The following is a 20,808-nucleotide window of genomic DNA, read 5'->3' on the forward strand; positions in this document are numbered from 1 at the left end:
CACTGACTCAGGAAGAAATAGAAGAGCTCCAGTCATCAAAAATCTTCCTACAATTTTAAAAAAGCCCAGGGCCAGATGGCTTCACAGGTGAATTTTATTAGCATTCTAAAAAGAGCTAATACCAAACCTGCTAAACTTTTCCAAACAATTGAGGAAGAAGAAACTTTACCTAACTCATTTTATGAAGCTAATATTTTTTTTGTTTGTTGAAAAAATTTTAATAGAATTTGTAAAGGTAAGAATTCAAAACGAATCTAAAGTTTGTGACATCTCATAAATTTTCACTAGGTAGGTTGCTAAAATTTCCTTTAAAAATTCCTCTACAGTGCTCGCTTCGGCAGCACATATACTAAAATTGGAACGATACAGAGATGATTAGCATGGCCCCTGCGCATGGATGACACGCAAATTCGTGAAGCGTTCCATATTTAAAGAAAAAAAAAATTCCTCTACAAAATCTGGGATTGCAGTTTTAAATTCCTCTGCTATTCAAATTTTATATAAGAAAACATTTGATCACTATCCAAGTTTTTTTTTCTAAACTTTTTTTTATTGTATAGTATCACATATATACAAAGCAAAGAAATGAAAAAGCAATAGATTTCAGAGCGCTCTTCAACAAGTAGTTATAAGACAGATCCCAGAGTTTGTCATGGGCTACCATACGATCCCCTCATATTTTTCCTTCAAGCTGCTCCAGAATATAGGAGGTTAGTGGGCTTAAATAGTTTTTTATGATCACAATCCACATTTTTTCCTTCTTTTTTTGTGAACGATAATATATATAAAAACTATAAATTTCCAAGCACAGCACCATAATTAGTTGTAGAATGTATTTCAGACTTTGACATGGGTTACAATTTCACAATTTTAGGTTTTTACTTCTAGCTGCTGTAAAATAATGAAGACTAAAAAAAGAGATATCAATTTAATGATTCAACATTCATTTCATTTGTTAAGTCCTATCTTCTATGTGTAATTCCACCATCACCTTTGATCTTTCATAGCTCTCACTGGCTTGTTTGGGCTATGGCAATTCTAAATTTTTTATATTGGAAGGGTCTTTCACTAATATGGGGTAGGGAGATGAAACTATCTGATTTTCTGGAAAGGCTTAGGTTGCATGACTTATCTGGACCAGGGACCCTTTTGGAGGTTGTAGGTTTCTGGAAAGTTACTCTAGTGCATGGATCCCTTGTGGAATTTATAGATTGTCCTAGGTGTTCTTTAGGATTGGCTGGAATGGTCCTAGTTGGGGGTTGGCAGGTTATGATAGGGAGCAAGGTCTAACTGAAGCTTGCATAAGAGCAACCTCTTGACTCTATTTGAACTCTGTCTGCCACTGATAACTTTATTAATTACATTTCTTTTCCCCTATTTGGTCAGGATGGAATTGTTGATCCCATGGTGCCAGGTCTGGATTCATCCCTGGGAGTCCTCTCCCACGTTGTCAGGGAGCTTTCCCCCCTGGATGTCATGTCCCACGTAGGGGGGAGGGCAAAGATTATACTTGCAGAGTTGGGCTTAGAGAGACTGAGGCCACATCTGAGCAACAGCAGAGGTCCTCCAGAAATAATTCTTAGGCATACCTGTAAGTAGTCTAAGCTTCTATGCTACCTCCATAAGCTTCACAAGAGTAAGCCTCATGATTGAGGGCATGGCGTATTGATTTGGGTGTCCCTAAAGTTTGACACAGTATCAAGGGATTCCCTGATGATAAAGTTTAATAGTTCCATGGTCTTTCTCCCCTCCCTCAGGGGACTTTGCCAGTACTTTTTGATTATCTGCTTAATATACTCTAGGATGTTTCCAAGCATTATAATAATCTATACAGGATTAAAGGACCTCTTTCTCATTCTGTGCTCTCTCTATTTTAGTTGTTCAAATGAGCTATACAGATAGGTTGAATTAGATTATGCACTACAGAAAATTTCAATTCCAGATCAAATAAACCTTTCTTCCATTGGTCTTAAATGAGTATGTGTGGTTCTAAAATACAGACACTGTCTTCCTTACCCCTATGGGCTGAATTACCCCAACCTGTTTGGCTTCGTTCTTATCTCTAAATATCAGGTTATACATATAAAACAGCCTTTCAAAATCCAGAAATAATAATCACCACTCTGGACATAATGTGTTTGCTCTAAAAGCTTACAATCTAGGCCCCTGTTTTCTTATAAGCATTTTCTAAAGGTAACCATACCATTGTTTTTTTGTTTCTGGCTTATTTTGTCTCACCAAATGTTCAACATTTTCATTCATATCGTTGCATGCCTCACGACAATGTTCCTTTTTTGTAGCAGCACAGCCTTCGTACATAAGTATACACCATCGTCCGTCATTCTACTTCTGCATCAGTGCATAATTCAGCCACCTGCATTCATCGGGTATCATGTAGAGGGCCCAAAGTCTACAGTCCATCAGCATTCTCAATTTTATATAATTTCGTTGTTCCCAAGAGAGAGAAAACCAGTAAACCTACCCTCGCCAAAGAGATCTGTACTTCCTCTTAACTCTTGTCTCTCCCCCCATTATTTATCTCTGTCGTTGCTGTGTAGTGCTGATGGTTTCATTTTGAACATACCTCATAAAATGCAATGACAGATTTCCCCCTGTGCCTTGGACTTAAACACTCTTTATACTAGGATCATATCTTTGAAGTAATTCTTGTGAGAACTCATTCATATTTCTAGTGTAAGTCAGTGGGACATGTGGTCTGTACAACGTCTTTCAATCTTGTTCATCTTTCATATGGTAATATTACTTCTAGACCCACTAGAGAATCACTTTCGCTCCTATCTATTCCCTTACATTGGAGTTCAACCTCATTAGCTAATGGTTGACCCGTCTCTAGCTTCTTTGTATCCCTAAATTCCCTGTATTCTTTATTATAAGTCTTTGATTATACCTTTGTGCTGGTCATAAAAGTGGAATCATACAGTATCTGTCATTTTGTGTCTGGCTAATTTCACTAAGCATTTTGTCCTCAAGGCTCATCCATCTTGTCATATGCTTCAGGATGTCATTTCATCTTACTGCTGCATAATATTCCATCATATGTATATACCACATTTTGTTGATCCATTCATCTGTTGATGGGCATTTGGTTTGTTTCCATCTTTTGGCAACTGTGGATAATGCTGCTAAGAACATCAGTGTGCAAATGTCTGTTTGGGTCTTTGCTTTCAGCTCTTCTGGGTATATACCAAGTAGTGCTATTGTTGGGTCATAGGGCAGCTCGATATTTAGTTTCCTAAGGAACTGCCAAAGTCTTCCATAGTGGCTGCACCACTGTACATTCCCACCAGCAATGCTTAGGTGTCCCAGTTTCTCTACATCCTCTCCAACATTTATAGTTTCCTGTTTGTTTAATAGCAGCCATTCTTATAGGTGTGGGGTAGTACCTCATTGTAGTCTTGATCTGCATTTCCCTTATGGCCAGTGAAAATGAGCATCTCTTCATGTGCTTTTGAAGCATCTATATTTGCTCTTCAGAAAAATACCTATTCATATCTTTAGGCCATTTTATAATTGGATTGTTTGTTCTTTTGCTGTTGAGTTGTATGGTTTTTTTTGTATATATAGGAAATCAAACCTTTGTCTAATATGTGATTTCCAAATATTTTTCTCCCATTGAGTTGGCTGACTCTTCACCTTTTTGACAAAGTCTTTTGAGGTACAGAAGCATTCAATTTTAAGGAGTTACCATTTATCTATTTTTTCTTTTGTTGCTTGTGCTTTGTGGTAACGTTTAGGTCGCTACCTCCTATTGCTAGGTCTTGAAGATGTTTCCCTACATTTTGTTCTAGAAGCTTTATGGTGCTAGTTCTTTTATTTATCTGTTTGATACACTTTGAGTTAATTTTTGTGTGGGGTGTAAGATAGGGATCCTCTTTCATTCTTTCGGCTTTTGATTTCCAGTTCTTCCATGCCCAGTTATTGAAAAGACCATGTTTTAATCCTAATCCCATTTTGTAAAGGCAGCTGTTTCTTCTAATCCCTATTCAATACTGTATGCTTGTAACTGTAATTAGATCATCTCCCCGGAGATGTGATTTAATCAAGAGTGGTTGTTAAGCTGGATTAAGTAGAGGCATGTCTCCATCCATTTGGGTGGGTCTTGATTAGTTTACTGGAATCCTATAGAAGAAGAAATATTTTGGAGAAAGCGGGAGATTCTGAGAGAGCAGAATGACATAGCCACAAGGAGCAGAGTCTACCAGCCAGTGACCTTTGGAAATGAAGAAGGAAAATGTCTCCCGGGGAGCTTCATGAAACAGGAAGCCAGGAGAGAAAGCTAGCAGATGATGCCATGTTTGCCATGTGCCATTCCAGATGAGCGAGAAACTCTCTGTTTCACCATGTGCCTTCTCGCTTGAGAGAGAAACCCTGAACTTCGTCGGCCCTCTTGAACCAAGGTATCTTGCCCTGATGCCTTAGATTGGGCATTTCTATTGACTTGTTTTATTTGGGACATTTTCTCAGCCTTAGAACTGTAAACTAGTAACTTATTAAATTCCCCCTTTTAAAAGCCGCTCCATTCTTGGTGTATTGCATTCTGGCAGCTAGCAAATTAGAGCACAGGGCATCCTATTACAAACCAACAAGAACTCATGCCCTTTTCAAGATTCTATGTAATTATGGGGTTCAACTAAACTGACCATACAAGTTAAATTAGGTAATATGCTATCCAAAATATAAATTTTGCACCAATTAAACATCTCTCCCTTTGATCACACATAGAAGTTGAAGTTTTAAAATGTGGGTGATATCATCCTTTACCCTGTATTCTGATGTACTCTAGTCCTATCCAGATCAGCTTCATTCATATCTCTAATCAAAGTCTGATCCCATTTTCAACTTTTTAAACAGTTCCTGTATGGTGTACTGCTGACTTTCATAGCTTCAGAGTTCTAACTCTGAGTCTCAGGTGTCATATAAATACCCAAAGTTTTTGAGAACAACTAGGTTATTTACAAACAGTCAGTATCTCAGAATTTATAAATAATAGTTACAACTCCTGAACTTATGTGACTGCTGTAAGAGCTTACAATCTGGAATCCTTTACAATAGGCTCCAACCTGATAACCTATGCTCTCGACTTCAGTTCACCGAATTTTTATATTATTTTTAGTCCGTATGAGTGAGGCATGATAGTATTTGTCTTTCTGTTTCTGACATTTTATTCAACATACAGTTCTTAAGGTTCATGCACTTAGTTGCATGCCTCACAACTTCATTCCTTCTTACAGCTGCTCAGTAGCCTGTTGTATGTATAAACCACAGTTTCCCCTTCCATTCCTCAGTTGTGCCCTTAGACCACCTATATTCATTCCCCCATCAATTTTTTAAAGTTCTGTGTATATTTGGTGCATTAGCCCTTATCTGGGATCTGTGTTGCAAATATTTTTTCCCAGTATGTCGTCTGTCTTTTCATTTTGCTTTTGATGGTTGTATTTGTTGCTTAAGGCTGCTGTAACAAAGTACCATAGGCTGGTGTGGCTTCAAACAACAAAAATTTATTCCATCACAGTTCTGAAGGCTGGACTTCTGAAATCAAGGTGTCAGGAGGGCTGTGCTCCCACCAGGGACTCTTAGAGAAGGAATCCTTCTGGACCATTTCTAGCTTCTGATGGCCTTGGCATTCCTTGGCTTGTGGCAGCATCACTCCCACCTCCACCTCCATCTTTACATGGCCTCCTTCTATTTGTGGTTCTCCATCTTCACATAGTGCTCTCCTCTCTGTCTCTGGGTCTTGTCTCCTCCTATAGGGACACCAGCCATACTGGATCAGGGCCCACCCTAACTCAGTGTGATCTCATTTTATCTTGACTACATCTGCAAAGACCCTGTATCCAAGTAAGGTCACAGTCACAGGTCCTGGAGTTAGGACTTCAGAATATCTTCTTTTTGAATTGTGGAACACAATTCAACTCATTGAGTGTTTTTGCCATGTAAAGTTTTTCCTTTTAATATAATCAGACTTATCAGTCTTCTCTTTTATTGATTTTCAGCCATAATTGCAAAGCTTTTCCCTCCATCTTGGTTGAAGAGGGGTTCATCCATGTTTCATTGAGTGCTTGTGTAGTTCATTTTTTATATTTAGATACTATATAGTTCCACTTACATGTAGTTCTAAAACTGGGAAAACTCAAATATGCTTGTAGAGATCAGAATAGTGGTAGTCTCTGGGTTTGGGCAGTAGGGATTGACTGGAAAAAGGGAAGGAGGGAACTTTAAGGGATGATGGAAATCTCTGTATCTGAAAGGCATCTGGGCTACTTGGGTATATGTATTTGTTTAAACTAATTGAATGGCACCTTAAAGATTATATACATTTCTCTTTTATCTTGAGGCTTGTTCTTCTGAAGCTTATGTATATACTGGAGATGTTTAGCCTACTTATAGGAATGTTTAAGAGCTACCTCCAGAGGGCCTCTTTTGTTGCTCAGATGTGGCCTCTCTCTTTAAGCCCAACTCTGCAGGGGAAACCATTGCTCCCCTACCTACGTGGGACATGATATAGGGAGATGACCCCAGGAATAAGCCTGGCCCTGGCACTGTGGGATCAACAATGCCTTCCTGACCAAAAGAGGGAAAAGAAATGGAACAAATAAGGTATTAGTGGCTGACACAGTTCAAATACAGTCGAGAGACTACTCTGGAGGTCACTCTTCACATGCTTCAGTTAGACATTGCTACCTGTCATAACTTGCCAAACCCCAACCAAAATCATTCCTGCCAATCCTAAAGAACATCCATGCCCTAGGGTAACTTTCCAGAAACCTACAACCTCCAGATGGGTCCCTGGACCAGATAAGTCCTGAAATGCAAGGGCCCAACCCTTCCAGAACATTAACTAATTCCATCTCCTTATTCCATATTATCAACAGCCCCTTCCAACGTGGAAAAGTTAAAATGGGCATAGCCCAAATACCCGTAAAGAGTGGGAGAAAGAACAGAGGTGTTGGTGGAGTTATACAGAGAATGTTTCATTGAGTACTTGTGTAGTTCCAACAGAGGTTAGTGTTTAACAGATGAGGGCTGAATCATTTTACTGATATTTCTTTTAGCCTCCAGCACCTTAGAGCAGCTAGAAATAAAAGCCTAAAATTGTTGAATTGTAACCCATACCAAACTCTGAAATCTATTGTACAACTAATTGTTGTGAGGTACTTTAAAATTTATTGTTTTTATGTATATATGTTATTTAAAGAGAAGGAATATAACAGAGAAAATAGGATTTAACAAATGAGTATGAGTGCTGAATCATTATATTGATATTTCTGTTCGTCTTCAGTGCCTTGGAGGAGCTAGGAGAAAAAACAAAAAATCATGGAATTGTACATATCCAACTTTAAAATCTGTTCTATAATTACTTGTTAAAATATACTTGAAAATTTATAGTTTTTTGTATATATGTTATATTTCACAATTTAAAAAAGTTTAAAAAGTGGATAATGCCCATTTCACTGTACATAAATTATGCCTCAAAAATAATTTTTAAAAAATCCTTGAAAGATAGGATAAGATATTGTACAATGAAACAAGAACAGAATGCTTCAAAGGAAGTGGGGACAATTGAAGAAAAAAAACAGGTCTTGGAAATTAAAACTATGGTGATAAAAATGAAAAATTCATTAGAATATTGAAAGACAAAGTCAAGAATGTGTCTCAAGAAAAAAAACAGAAGATAAAGAGTTGGAAAAATGAGAAACTTAGTGGACCAATCCAGAAAGACTAGTAAGAGCTCAAGGAAATAGAATTTTCTAGTAAAAACAGGTGTTCTACATTAGAATGGAGTGCCCTAGAAAGTGTTGTGCTTCCCATCTTTGGAAATATTTATGCAAAGAATTAATGACCACAAATCAGGAGTGTGGTTGGGAGGAGGTGGATTTCTGCAATGAATAGAAATTTGGGCATTTCCCCCTACCCCAGTCATGTCTGAGAATGCCAGGATTGGATTTTAAACAGGTCACTGGTTCTGGGAGGTAGTTCTGAAGTTGGGTATCATGTCAGAGAGGAAGCAACTTTCACGTACACTTTTGACTTTCGTCAAACTTTGAAACAACAAAGTTTCTGAGATTGTTAATTAAATCATGTGGTTAAGCAGAGATTGTTAATTAAATCATGTGGTTAAGCAGCCCCACTTACCCTGTCACTGAAGAATTGCTCACTCTGAAATTTGGATGTCCTACAATCAGCAGGGTTTTAGGAATACAATTATCAGTGTTTCTTTTCTCTTTCAGTGGTTGAAGGTAGGTGATGGTAGGCTTATCTTCAGAAGGAAAGGGCATGATGGACATGTGTCCCTCTTCCACCTTGCCAAAAGGTCCTAGTTAGAGTTGGTCTAGAGAGTGTGGCATGCATGCTTTCCCCCACCCAAATGGAAATAGGGCCTCATCTCTATTGACTAGAGAACTCTCATAGGTGACATAATGAAAGACTGAGTAATGAATGATGTGTACAGGAAATCTGTCCTTGGAAAGAAATTAGTAACCCATTCTTTTTTTTTTTTTTAATTAATTAAAAAAATTAACAACAAGCAAACAATAAGATATCATTCCATTCTACATATATAATCAGTAATTCTTAGTATCATCACATAGTTGCATATTCATCATTTCTTAGAACATTTGCATCGATTTAGAAAAAGAAATAAAATGATAATAGAGAAAAAAAACTTATACATACCATACCCCTTACCCCTCACTTTCATTTACCACTAGCATTTCAAACTAAATTTATTTTAACATTTGTTCCCCCTACTATTTATTTTTATTTTTATTTATTTATTTTTTAATTCCATATGTTCTACTCTTTTGTTGATATGGTAGATAAAAGGAGCATGAAACATAACCACATACAAACACAAACATTCTTACCATATGATCATTCCATTCTTGTTATATAATCAGTAACTCACAATATCATCACATAGTTGTATATTCATCATCATGATCATTTCTTAGAACATTTGCATCAATTCAGAAAAAATTCGTACATACCATACCCCATACCCCTCCCTTTCACTGATCACTAGCATTTCAGTCTACTAAATTTACTTTAATATTTGTTCCCCCTATTATTTATTTATTTTTAATCCATATGTTTTACTCATCTATCCATAAAGTAGATAAAAGGAGCATCAGACACAAGGTTTTTACAGTCACACAGTTACATTGCAAAAGCTATATCATTATACAGTCATCTTCAAGAAACATAGCTACTAGAGCACAGCTCTACATTTTCAGGCAGAGTAACCCATTTTTAAATAAAGCATTCCCCAAATAAATTATGTATGAGGGCTAAAGATGTACACACAGATGCAGCTCACGTGTACACAGTGACCATCTCTGCACTCCCACTCACCCCATTTGAAAGGGCCCTCTACCTTCGATATCGATTACGCCAAGTCCTTTGCAGCCATGAGTCCCAAAAGAAACAGATTTGCTTCAATTCCCTATTCGGATTTATGCCTTAGCCGATTGGTCTTTGTGATTGATTACGTTTACTTTAGTAGGGTGGTCCATAGCACTGTTGTTTTTAGTTCCTTCCACAGTGACCTGGAAGCAGGAGACCACCCCATTCTTTCCCTGAGAAGCCCAGATTCTATCAAAACTGGCTTTGAGATGCCCTTTGCCATACTTTTTTTTTTTTAATCTTCACAATCAACTTTTTTTTTTCCTTTCTGTTTTGTTTTTTTTTTTTTTTTGCATGGGCAGGCACTGGAAATCGAACCCGGGTCTCTGGTGTGGCAGGTGAGAACTCTGCCTGCTAAGCCACCATGGCCTGCCCTTTTTTTTCTTTTTTGTGGAAAATAGCATATATACAAAAAGCAATAAATTTCAAAGCACAGCACAGCAACTAGTTGTAGAACAGATTTCAAGTTTGGTATGGATTACAATTCTACAATTTTAGGTTTTTATTTCTAGCTGCTCTAATGTACTGAGAACTAAAAGAGATATCAATATACTGATTCAGCACTCATACTTATTTGTTAAACCCTACCTTCTTTGTAGGGTTTAACAAATCACCTTTGATCTATTAAAGTTGATCACAATCACCTTTGATCTTTCTCCTACTCTTTAGGGGTGTTGGGCTAACTTTTTCATGTTAGAAGAGGCTGTTGATAATATGGGATTAGGAGGATGGGAATAGTTGATGTTCTGGAGAGGCTGGCCCCTCTGTATTTCAGGACATATCTGGTCTAGAGACTCATCGAGAGGTTGTAGGTTTCTGGAAAGTTACCCTGGTGCATGGAACCTTTGTAGAATCTTATGTAATGTCCTAGGTATCTTTAGAATTGGCAGGAATGGTTTTGGTTGGGAGTTGGCAAGTTATGATAGGTAGCAATGTCTAACTGAAGCTTATATAAGAGTGACCGCCATTGTAGTCTCTCGACTCTATTTGAACTCTCTCAGCCACTGATGCCTTATTTGTTCCACTTCTTTTCCCTCTTTTGGTCAGGATGGCATTGTTGATGCCATGGTGCCAGGCTCCTTTGCCACACTTTTGACGGCACATACAGTAGGACATGACAAGGGTGGTCCTTAACCCAGTAGAAATTTCTATAAGAATGCAGGACATGCTTCCCAGCATAGGGGATTCTGCTTTGCAGCCAGAATCAGGACCAACAAAGCTGAACCCACGAATCCATGCAGGCTCTCAACTTATGTGTCAATCACGGTGCCTGGCTAACCTTCCACTTCTCATGGCACTTCTTTTCTTCTATTTCTTTCAGTACTTAGGACAGTTGACATCCATACCAGGATACCTGAATCCCTCCAGTAGGACTGAAATTCTTCATTTTATAGACAACGCAAAGGTAATTGCTTTCCTGTTCCCCATCTTCTGGAATCCTAGGCCTACCCCGTACTTTGTCCTTTTCCTCTTGGACTTCGACTTTGTGATGGACCTCCCAGTTTCATTACGTTATAGATGTTCTTTGCTTTTGGCCATAAAGAGTGTCCTTTAATCTGAAGATTATTCAGCAGACTTGCTTCACATGATTTTGGGTCTGCTTCCAAAAAGTAAATTTTCAAGATATTGTGAACAGCAGGCCCCAGACCTGTTCCAGAAGCATCCCCCAAGCGGTCTCAGCCCTGGTAGCCTCCCTGGAGTCCTGCATTGAGGAGATGGTATACCCTGCTTTGTGGCACCAGCCATGCAAACTAGATTCAGCAGCACCCGGGGAGGGGAGTCCTGGCCACGGCCACCACTGAGGTCCTGCCCTCCCGATGGCCTGTGGTTTTTTCCAGAGAGCTCACCAACTCCCTGGACACTTGACCCAAGAACACGACGCCGTGATCAGCCTCTCTGCCTATAATGTCAAGCTGGCATGGCGAGATGGGGAGGACATCATCCTTAGGGTCCCCGTCCACGACATTGCCGCTGTCTCCTACGTCCGCGATGACGCTTCACACCTGGTGGTCCTGAAGACAGGTACGGACCCAGGGTGGGGTCGGCGCCAGGAAGGGTGGCCTGTGCCCTGGTCCCAGGGAGTGAACCCATCCATTTAATGATGCTGTGCAGAAAGGGTTTTTGACAATATATAGGGTCCTTGGGGGTTGGTAGAAAGAGGCCACTGCTTGACGGGTCCAGACAAGCCCCCAGCAGAAGAGGAGTATTGGTGGGCTCCCTTGTGCCAAGAAGCTTCGGAGTAAAGATGCTGAGGTTTACCTCTCCCACTCATCTCCTCTTAGGGAGTTGATGGGGAGGTTGAGCATTTGGGACTAGCATCAGGAGGGTTGGCTTCCTTTCCCTCTGCCTGTGGTGTCTCCTCCTGCCACCCACTCACCCTCAGGCCTGGCCCTCATCCCTGTGCCTCAGTTTCCCCCCTGTCCTGGGAGTGGTGTCTGTGGTGGGTCTTGGGGCCATAACATGGAGCCTCCCACAGCAGCGCCTAGCACTAGCAGGTGCTCAGGGGAGGACGGTCCCTGGGTCCCTGGGCAGGTCCGTCGTACATTGACCCCAATCAAATGAGATCACCTGGGTTTTGGTCACTCAGAAGCAGTCTGCTATCAGCATATCCATATATTTCAACCAAATGCATTAGCACCGTCTCTAGCAAGGCGGTGCAGCTATCCTGGGCTGACCCCTCCAAAGAGGGTACACGGGGTCATGGTCAGAGGGGTCTGGGAATGGCCCATTAGCCCCTTGCAGCTTGGGGTTCATCTATGGCTACCCCTCAGTCAGGTAGGCTGGGAGGAGAGGGACGCATCTCCGTCAGTGCCTAGCTCCTAGTTACAGATTGCCACGGACCCTGCAATGTGTCTATGTGAGCTTTGAGCAGGTGGGGGGCTTGCAAGATCCTCTATTCAGCCCATTTGCCCCTTAGTCCAGGGCCCGGGCCACCCTGCATGGTCTGGAGGGCCAGCCTGAATACCCGGGCAAAGCGTTTGTGCCTCTCCACACCTGCCCTCCTACAACTATTTTAACCCATAGCGACGTGTGTATGTCTCAGCCCAGGACCCTGGGATCTCCCCAAGCCAGAGTCTGTGCGCAGAAAGCTCCAAAGGCCTCACCTCGGGCTCCCTGTCTGAGAGCGGAGTGGTGCCCATTGAAGCTTGCTGCTTGGTGATTCTGGCTACAGAAAACAAGGTAGGAGCTGCCCCTGTTCTCCCTCTTCCTTCTCCAACACTGTTGCTGTGACAGAGGTGCCCAGTCCCTATGATGGGGAGGGAGGGGGCTGGGTTCTTGTCCCTACCCTCCCTGCCATGGTGCAACACCCATGCACCCCATACTGCACCATACTTAAGAGAAGGGACCTGAGGGTCCGTCGTGGCCCCACAGGCCATGGTTTGGGCCCCTTTCAGCCACCCGACAGGGTCTAACCTTGGATGAGTCTCAATGCCTTCTCATTTAATTTCTGCATCCAAAAAATGAACAAATGAGTAGCTTGAAATGCTTGTGGTCAGTGAGAGGGAGAGGTAAAGGGTATGGCATGTATGAGTTCTTTCTTTTGCTGGAGACATGCAAATGTTCAAAAAAATGATCACGGTGATGAATACACAACTATGTGATGATATTGTGAGCCAATGATTGTACACTATGTATAGAATGTTTGTATGTCAAGAATGTTTGTATGTTTGTTTGTTGTTTACAATAAAAAGTTTTAAAAAATTGAATAAAAATATCAGCCCTGCCTTCAACAGCTCCCGAGCAGGTTTCTTGAGCTCAGCCAGATGGACACATCCATCATTCTCTGTGGTGGGGGCTGCCCTGAGCATTGCAGTGTGTTTTCTGGCATCCCTAGTTTCTGCCCACTACATGCCGGGAGTCCCCAGTTGTGACAACCCAGAGTGTCTCCAGGCATTGCTCAGTTCCCCTGGGGCCTGGGCCAGTTCACCCTTGTTGAGAACCTCTTGCTTTGGAGTAATTAGCAGTACCCTGTTCTAAAAGCATTTCATACATGTCAAAATGCTGTCCACACAGGGCGATGCGATGGTGGCTCAGTGGCAGAATTCTCGCCTGCCATGCCAGAGACCTGGATTCGATTCCTGGTGCCTGCCCATGCAAAAAAAAAATCCTATCCACCTGAACAGCAATTCTGATGTTGCCTTTCCTTGCCTTCTCCCCATAAAGCAAGGATGGGTGTTATGAGGAGAGCGAGCTGAGTTCAGGTTGATAGGAGGCTAAGGGTCAGAGCGATGAGTGGGCAGAGGGCAGCGGCCAGTGGCTTCCACACTCCTGGCCCGCCCCTCACGGTCTGTGGGAGGCATGAGCAGGTCTGGGGCAGTTGGCTGCATGTCCTTTGTGACACCCCCTTTTGGCAGTAAAAGGCAGGGGGACACTTAGTTCTGGCATTTGTTCTTCATTCATTCATCAGTCCATCTATTTGCTAAGAAATGCATTCTTAGCAGCTGAGATGCTCAGGCCACTTAAAGACAGATCTCCTCTCCTCTAGCAGGAAAACAGTCCTGATGACCAAAGCCACTGTTGTCCCCCCTCCCCAGGGAGCTGCAGAGGAACTGTGCTCGCTGCTCAGCCAGGTCTTCCAGACTGTCTATACTGAGTCCACTATTGACTTCCTGGACCGAGCCATCTTTGATGGGGCCTCGACCCCCACCCACCACCTGTCCCTCCACAGCGGTAAGTTTAGCAAGAGTCTGCTCCAGAGGTGCAAGTACAGCTGGAGTTTACCTGGCGCAGGTGCTTAAGCCAGGTGGCCCTTGTTTTCAGATTTCCTTGTTCATCTTAATCTGTAGAGTTTGTTCAAGGCAGAAATGTGCCCTCCCTTTAAGAAAGTGGTTTTTTATTTTTAGTGAGTTTTTTGAGTAGAAAGCTCTGGCTGGACAACTTGGAGGCTTCCCAGCATAACTTTGGGGGCCTTGAATCCCTTCTCTGGAACCCCACTTGACTGAAGGCACTTCTCTGACTCACAACAGGCAGGGTCAGGAGACAGCTCCTGGGTGTGTGGCAGGATTGGACAAGCTTAGAAGGGGTCTGGGGTCTCCTCTCAGTCTACCCCAATCTCAAGGACTTGTTCCAGGATGGTATTCAGACCATGAGGCACTTCCTTGGCTGCCCCAGGAGGTCTGGGGTGGTGGGGTGGAAGGGAAGGAAGGAACCGTAAGACCCCTACCAGCTACCAGCATGCAGGAGTCTGCAGAGGTTGTTAGGACCTGTCTTCCCTACAGAATGACTCCTGTATGCACACGCTTCCTTTAGCTAATCTGCTAAACACTGAAAGTGTCTGTTTCTCAAATACATAGTTTGCTGGGGATTCAAGACCTTTGTAAATCGCATATGTAAAAAGAAAGCTAAGAGAGACAACACAGCTGCTGCCTCCAGTTTCTTCCTTCTCAGTCCCTACCTCTCCCCCCATAATTCTGGGATCTCAGCCAGTAGAGAGCCCCAAGCCAGGAGCAAGTGTCTGCCCTGTACCCGGCATCATTGGCTCATTCAGGGCACCCCCACCCTGTGGTGCCATGGGCTAAACAGAGCGCTTGGCAGACCAAGTCTGGTTCCTCCGCCATGGTCCCGTGCCACAGCTGTACCCCACCCATGGCCACCTGCCACTCTCAGGGCCCCACCCACAGCCCTGTAGAGTTGCCATGGCCCCAACCCCGCCCTCAGTATCTCTCAGCAACCCAGTGAGGTGGGGACAGTTTTAGATGGGGAAACTGAGGCTCGAATTCAGTGACTTGTCCAGAGTAACCCAATAAGTAGCAGGTAGTTTATCCGGAGTCCTATTGTATCATTCACTTTTAGGATGATTTCTCTTTGGCTCTTGGCATTCACATTCCCAAGCACTGAAGAGTACACAAATCACAAGCATCCAGTACATGAGTTTTCTAGAAGTGGGCGCCTCCCCACCAGCAGTTTCTCCATACAGTTGATTAATTGTTTGCCTTCCACTCTGAGCGCCCCATGGAGCACCCCTCCTCCCCCAACCCCCAAAACACACACACATCCTGGCTTATTTCTGCTTCAGAGCTTTTCCTTATTGTATTAGTTTTCTACTGATGCTATAATAAATCACCAAAATCTCAGTGGCATAAACTGCACCGGTTTATTCCCTCACAGTTCTATATGTTAGACTCCACACAGGTCTTGCAGGAGGAAAATCAAGGAATTGACAAGCCTGGCAAGCCTGGTTCCTTTTGGAGACTCCGGAGGAGAACCCATTTCCTTGCCCCTTCCAGTTACTGGAGGCCACCTGCATTCCTTGGCTCATGGCCCCTTCCTCCATCTCCGAAGCCAGCCACTGGCAGCCTCCGACCAGAGTCCCATCGCCTTCAGACTTTCAGACTACCTCTTCCCGTTTGAGGACCTTTGTGGTTACATTAGCTTAGCCAGAGAATCCAAAATAGCCTCACCTTCATGTCAGCTGATGAGCAGCTTTTATTCCCCTTTGCCATGCAACCTAACATGTTCACAGGTTCCAGGGATTGGGCCGTGGACATTTGGGGGGTGTCAATCACACTGACTTTGTCCCCCTACCCCAAATGTCCCTTTATTTTCCCCGTCCTCTCCCTTCTGCTCCTACTCAAAAGTCCTATACGTCACTGAAACTCCCTGCCTCTGTCCTAGAGCTCCATTCTCTGCACATACCTTGTCCCCTCCCTCAGGTCCCGGGGCATTTTATCTGTCACACACATGATGTGGCATTTCCTGAGCAGTTCTGGAATTCCCCATGCCACACCCTTTGCTAGGGCTGAGACCCTCAGGAAGCCCAAGGTTTGTCCTGGCCTCAGAGACATCTGTCTTCCTGTGGCACAGCTGTGTCCAGGCTGGGTGTCACAGGGCCCGCTCTGAGTGAATCTCCTGCATGCCTTAGCTGGTGGTCTGTGGCAGTTACCAAGCTCCCTGACGCAGTACCTCATCTCAAAGTGAGAGCAGTGGTGATGCCCCCCGGGGGAAAGCGGACACTGCTGTGAAGCCCCTGAGGCCCTGCCTGGCACTACAAGTGATCATCTGGGAGCTTTCTCTTCCCCTGTGGGCATCCCTGGTGGTGGTCCATGCCCCACACTCTCAGGAGAGTGTGTGACTGGGTCAGAAATGCCCTGTGGGTGACCACGTGCCCCTTCCGTTTCACCTTTTCCTTACAGACGACTCTTCCACCAAAGTGGACATCAAGGAGACCTATGAGGCTGAAGCCAGCACTTTGTAGGTAGCAATGTCTGGGCCCACTCTGGGTCTGCCCCAACCCCCCCACAGCTGGTCGGCGAGCTGCTGCCCTCCTCAGCCTCCTTGGGGCCCAGCACCACCTGCCTCCATCCCCCACTCCATCAGTGGCCCACCATCTGCCTTGGCCTCATCCCTACCCATCCTGCACACATGGCACCTTGTTCTAGGCTTCCAGGACTGCGGCCGCTGCTGGCTCTCCTGCCCCTTGCCCTCAGCAAGCTCCTCATCTAACAGGCAGATTGGATCTCACCCTTCCCCTGCTTAACACTCTGCTCTGATCATCTGGTTAAAGTCCTCCTTGTAGTGTCCAGAGCTCACTGGGTCATCACCCCAGCTGCACTTTCCTTTTCGTGGCACCTGGGCCACCCTCTGTGCCTCCCAGCCCCTGGCACCTTCCGGTACATCCACTGCCTCTCATGTGTTCCTCCCCACCCCCAGCACACACCTTCCTTCCAGAACTCTCCTGCCACTGGACATCACCCTCTGTTCATGGGCCTCCCCAGCTCCCTTTGGAGTGTGGCTGTGGCCATCAGCTCTTGGCTGGCCCTCAGAGAATCCGCCCCACCCCTACTTGCCCTTTGCAGTTCCTTCCCCGACTCTGCGGGCACAGGGGCCATCTCGCCCCTATCCTTCTGCATGCAGCCGTCGCCCACCACCAAGACCGCCAGTGAGGGTGAGCTGAGCACCTCCGCCACAGAGCTGCTGCAGGACTACATGCTGACGGTAGGTGCCCTATGGTATCCTGGCAGAGGCTCTAAGGGGAAACGGGACAGCCAGGCTGGGCCAGGGCTTCATTGACTAAATATGTGGACAGAAAGAGCCTGCCTAGTTGAAGTTGCACAAAATGACTGTTGGCCCATCTGACCCGCTGCCTCTGCTGAGATGGGCGGTTGGGCCAGGGTAGGAGACAGAGGGAGCCACAGGAGGGGAAAGCTTCTTCTGGTGGTGTCCCCTGGTGCTGTGACTGGATGGGGACGAGGGCTGGGTGGAGCCACAGGGCCAGCCCTGCCACAGGAGCTTCGCTGGGTCCTCTGTGCACAAACTGGTGTTGGCTCACAGCCAGCCCTGCCCTGGGGGTGCCTGGTCACCCCTGACCTCCAGGCATGCTGCCTGGTGGGGGCTCTGTTTGGTGGGGGGCTCTATGAGGGGGCTTCCACTCAGTGGGAGCTCCATCCAGTGGGGGACTCTGCCTGGTGTGGGGGGGGCCCGCCTAGGGGGAACTGCCCAGTGAAGAGCTTTGCTTCAGGACTCTACCTGGTGTGGTGCTTTGCTTAGTGGTGGGGGTTCTGTCTGGTGGGGGCTCTGTAAGGTAAGAAACTCTTCCCAGTGGGGGCTCTACTTGGTGGGGGGATGGGGAGTGGGCTCTGCCTGGTAGGGGTCTCTGTACCATGAGGGTTCTACCCAGTGGATACTCTAACCAGTGGGAGGGCTCTGCCTGGTAGGGGTCTGCTTGGTGGGGTCCCTGCCTGGTAGAGTTTTTGCCTGGTGGGGTCTCTGCTTTGTAGGGGTTCCACTTGGGGGGGAGTCATCTGCTGGGGGACCCTGCCTGGCAGGGGCACTACCTGGCGGGCTGGGCTGCATCCTCACTGGGCTCTCCTGGCAGCTGCGCACTAAGCTGTCATCCCAGGAGATCCAGCAGTTCGCCATGCTGCTGCACGAGTACCGCACTGGGGCCTCCATCCACGAGTTCTGCATCAACCTGCGGCAGCTGTACGGGGACAGCCGCAAGTTCCTGCTGCTGGGTGAGCACTGGCTGGAGACCTGCAGGGGCTGGACCCAAAGAGGGTGAGGTGGGGGCTGCCATTAGGTAATGAGAGGCTTAAAGCACAGCTGTGCACTTGAAGCCAGGGGCCCAGGGGTCTTGAGGAGCTCCTCTGCAATTTTAGTGGGAGCAGCTCTCCCTGGGGATCGTGAGCCCTCCATGTGACACACCCAAACATTCCCTTCCTCAGAGCAGAGCTGAGCAGGCCACAGGAAGTGCCCGTGGGGTAGGGGCCACACAGTTGCCAGAACTTCCAGCGCTAGGTCTGGAGGGGCTGGGGAGGGCTTAGGGGAGGAGGAGGAGGGCATGCTTGTGGTGTCGATGGTTCCATAGGAGTTGGCTGGGTGGGAGAGGGAAGGCACAGTTCCCAGGTGGAAGGGCAGAGATTCATAGGACGCAGCATGAGGCTCAGGAGCAGGGGGCCTGGGAGGCGGGTCTCAGGAATGGGGGCGTTCAGGAGCAGGCAAATCGGGAGCCCGGGTCTTGGAGTGGGGGGCTCTGGGCTCACAGCTGTGGGAAGGGCCTGTGGGCTGTGGCCTGCATCTTGTTGCTGAGGCATGGCCTGGGCAGTGGCCCGCACCGTGATTCCTGCCAGGGCAGCGGCCATGACCATGTACCTCTCCCCCAGGTCTGAGGCCCTTCATCCCTGAGAAGGACAGCCAGCACTTCGAGAACTTCCTGGAGACAATTGGCGTGAAGGACGGCCGGGGCATCATCACCGACAGCTTCGGACGCTGCCGGCGGGCCATGAGCACAGCCTCCAGCTCCACCACCAACGGGACCCGGGCTGCGGGCAGCTCAGACGACCAGTCCGCGCCCTCGGAGGGCGACGAGTGGGACCGTATGATCTCGGACATCAGCAATGACATCGAGGCCCTGGGCTGCAGCATGGACCAGGACTCTGCATGACCGACGTGGGGTGGGGGTAGGGGCCTCTCACTGCCCCACCACCCCTTCCCACTGCCACCCGGGCCGTCCTTGGAAAGGGCTCTTCGGGACCTCAGTGGGGGCTCTTCTGCCCCAAGCCCTGCTACTGTGAAGGATGAGTGCACCCAGGTGCCTGCCAGGGCCGGAGCAGGAGGCTCTGCTGTCCTCCTGGGGCTCAGCAGCATCCGCCCGGCCAGCCCACCCAGCACGAGGGGGCCAGGACAGTTTTCAGTTTTGCACATAGATGTTCCCATTGTAACTCTCAGAGACCTTAAAGAAAAGTTTACTACAATGTGAATAATTTAAATCTCTTGTTGCCAAGTACATTTCTGGTCCAGTTGGCTGAGAGCCGTGAGTGCCAGGTGGAGCATCCTTCCAGCCAGATCCCGCCCTGGTCACCCAGGCCAGTGCCTACATGGCCAGAGGCCCCTGGACCGGCCGCCCTTGGACTTCCATGAGCAAAGCATTGTGCTCAGGGGGGTGCTGGTGGCTGGGTAGGTACTTGATTTTTTTTTTTTTTTAATATATTTTTTGAGAAATCTTCACACACATACATTCTATACATGGTGCACAATCAGTGGCTCACAATACCACCACTCAGCTGTGTATTCATCACCATGATTATTTTCTAGAACATTTGCATCACTCCAGAAAAAGAAACAAAAAGAAAAAAGTTAAAAGTCATACATACCATAAACCTTACCCCTCCTTCTCATTGACCACTAGTTTTTCCATCTACAATTCATTTTACCCTTTGTCTCCCCTATTATTTATCTATTTTTTTATCCATATTCTTCTACTCATCTGCCCTTACGCTGGACAAAAGGAACATCAGACACAAGGTTTTCACAATCACACAGTAAACATTTTATCTTTATACAATCGTCTTCAAGAATCAAGGTTACTGGAATACAGCTCAACAGTTTCAGGTGCTTCCTTCTAGCCACTCCAATATACCATAAACTAAAAAAGGATATCTATATAATGCATAAAAATAACCTCCTGACTCTGCTTGAAATCTCTCAGCCACTGAAACTCTACTTTGTCTTATTTCTCTTTTCCCCCTTTTGGTCAAGAAGGCCCTCTCATTCCCCAATGCCAGGTCCCAGCTCATCCCAGGGTTTCTGTCCCACGTTGCCAGGGAGATTTATACCCCTGTGAGTCATGTCTCATCTAAGGGAGGGCATTGAGTTCACCTGCCAAGTTGGCTTAGAGAGAGAGGCCACATCTGAGCAACAAAAGAGGTTCTCTGGGGATGACTTTAAGGCCTCATTTTAAGTAGGCCTGACCTATCCTTTGCAGGAATAAGCTTCAAGAGGTGAACCCCAAGATCGAGGGTTCAGCCTGTTGATTTGGTTGTGCCCACTGCTTGTGAGAATATCAGAAATTCTCCAAATGGGGAATTTAAGTGTTTTTTCCTTTCTCCTCAGTCCCCCAAGAAGACTTTGCAAATACTTCTTTATTCACCGCCTGAATTATTCTGG

The 20,808-nt window shown here is 45.8% G+C and overlaps 1 protein-coding gene and 1 non-coding gene across 3 annotated transcripts in view; both read left to right on the top strand.

Annotated features, from left to right (window-relative positions):
- The window catches only part of CCM2 (CCM2 scaffold protein), a 140,508-nt gene extending 120,877 nt beyond the window's left edge, over nt 1–19,631 (top strand). For both annotated transcript variants that reach the window (XM_077118545.1, XM_077118537.1), the window contains 8 exons: nt 10,745–10,828; nt 11,262–11,445; nt 12,467–12,603; nt 13,959–14,094; nt 16,557–16,614; nt 17,220–17,358; nt 18,239–18,377; nt 19,026–19,631. In XM_077118545.1, the coding sequence (XP_076974660.1) occupies nt 10,745–10,828; nt 11,262–11,445; nt 12,467–12,603; nt 13,959–14,094; nt 16,557–16,614; nt 17,220–17,358; nt 18,239–18,377; nt 19,026–19,306 (1,158 nt within the window). In that variant the 3' untranslated portion in view covers nt 19,307–19,631. The remainder of the gene's footprint in view (nt 1–10,744; nt 10,829–11,261; nt 11,446–12,466; nt 12,604–13,958; nt 14,095–16,556; nt 16,615–17,219; nt 17,359–18,238; nt 18,378–19,025) is intronic.
- LOC143652560 (U6 spliceosomal RNA) lies at nt 326–432 on the top strand. Its single transcript, XR_013160756.1, has one exon. It is a non-coding gene; the product is annotated as a U6 spliceosomal RNA (small nuclear RNA).
- Nucleotides 19,632–20,808: the final 1,177 nt, after the last annotated feature.

This window comes from Tamandua tetradactyla, chromosome 1 (assembly GCF_023851605.1).
Source record: "Tamandua tetradactyla isolate mTamTet1 chromosome 1, mTamTet1.pri, whole genome shotgun sequence".
Taxonomy (NCBI): domain Eukaryota; kingdom Metazoa; phylum Chordata; class Mammalia; order Pilosa; family Myrmecophagidae; genus Tamandua; species Tamandua tetradactyla.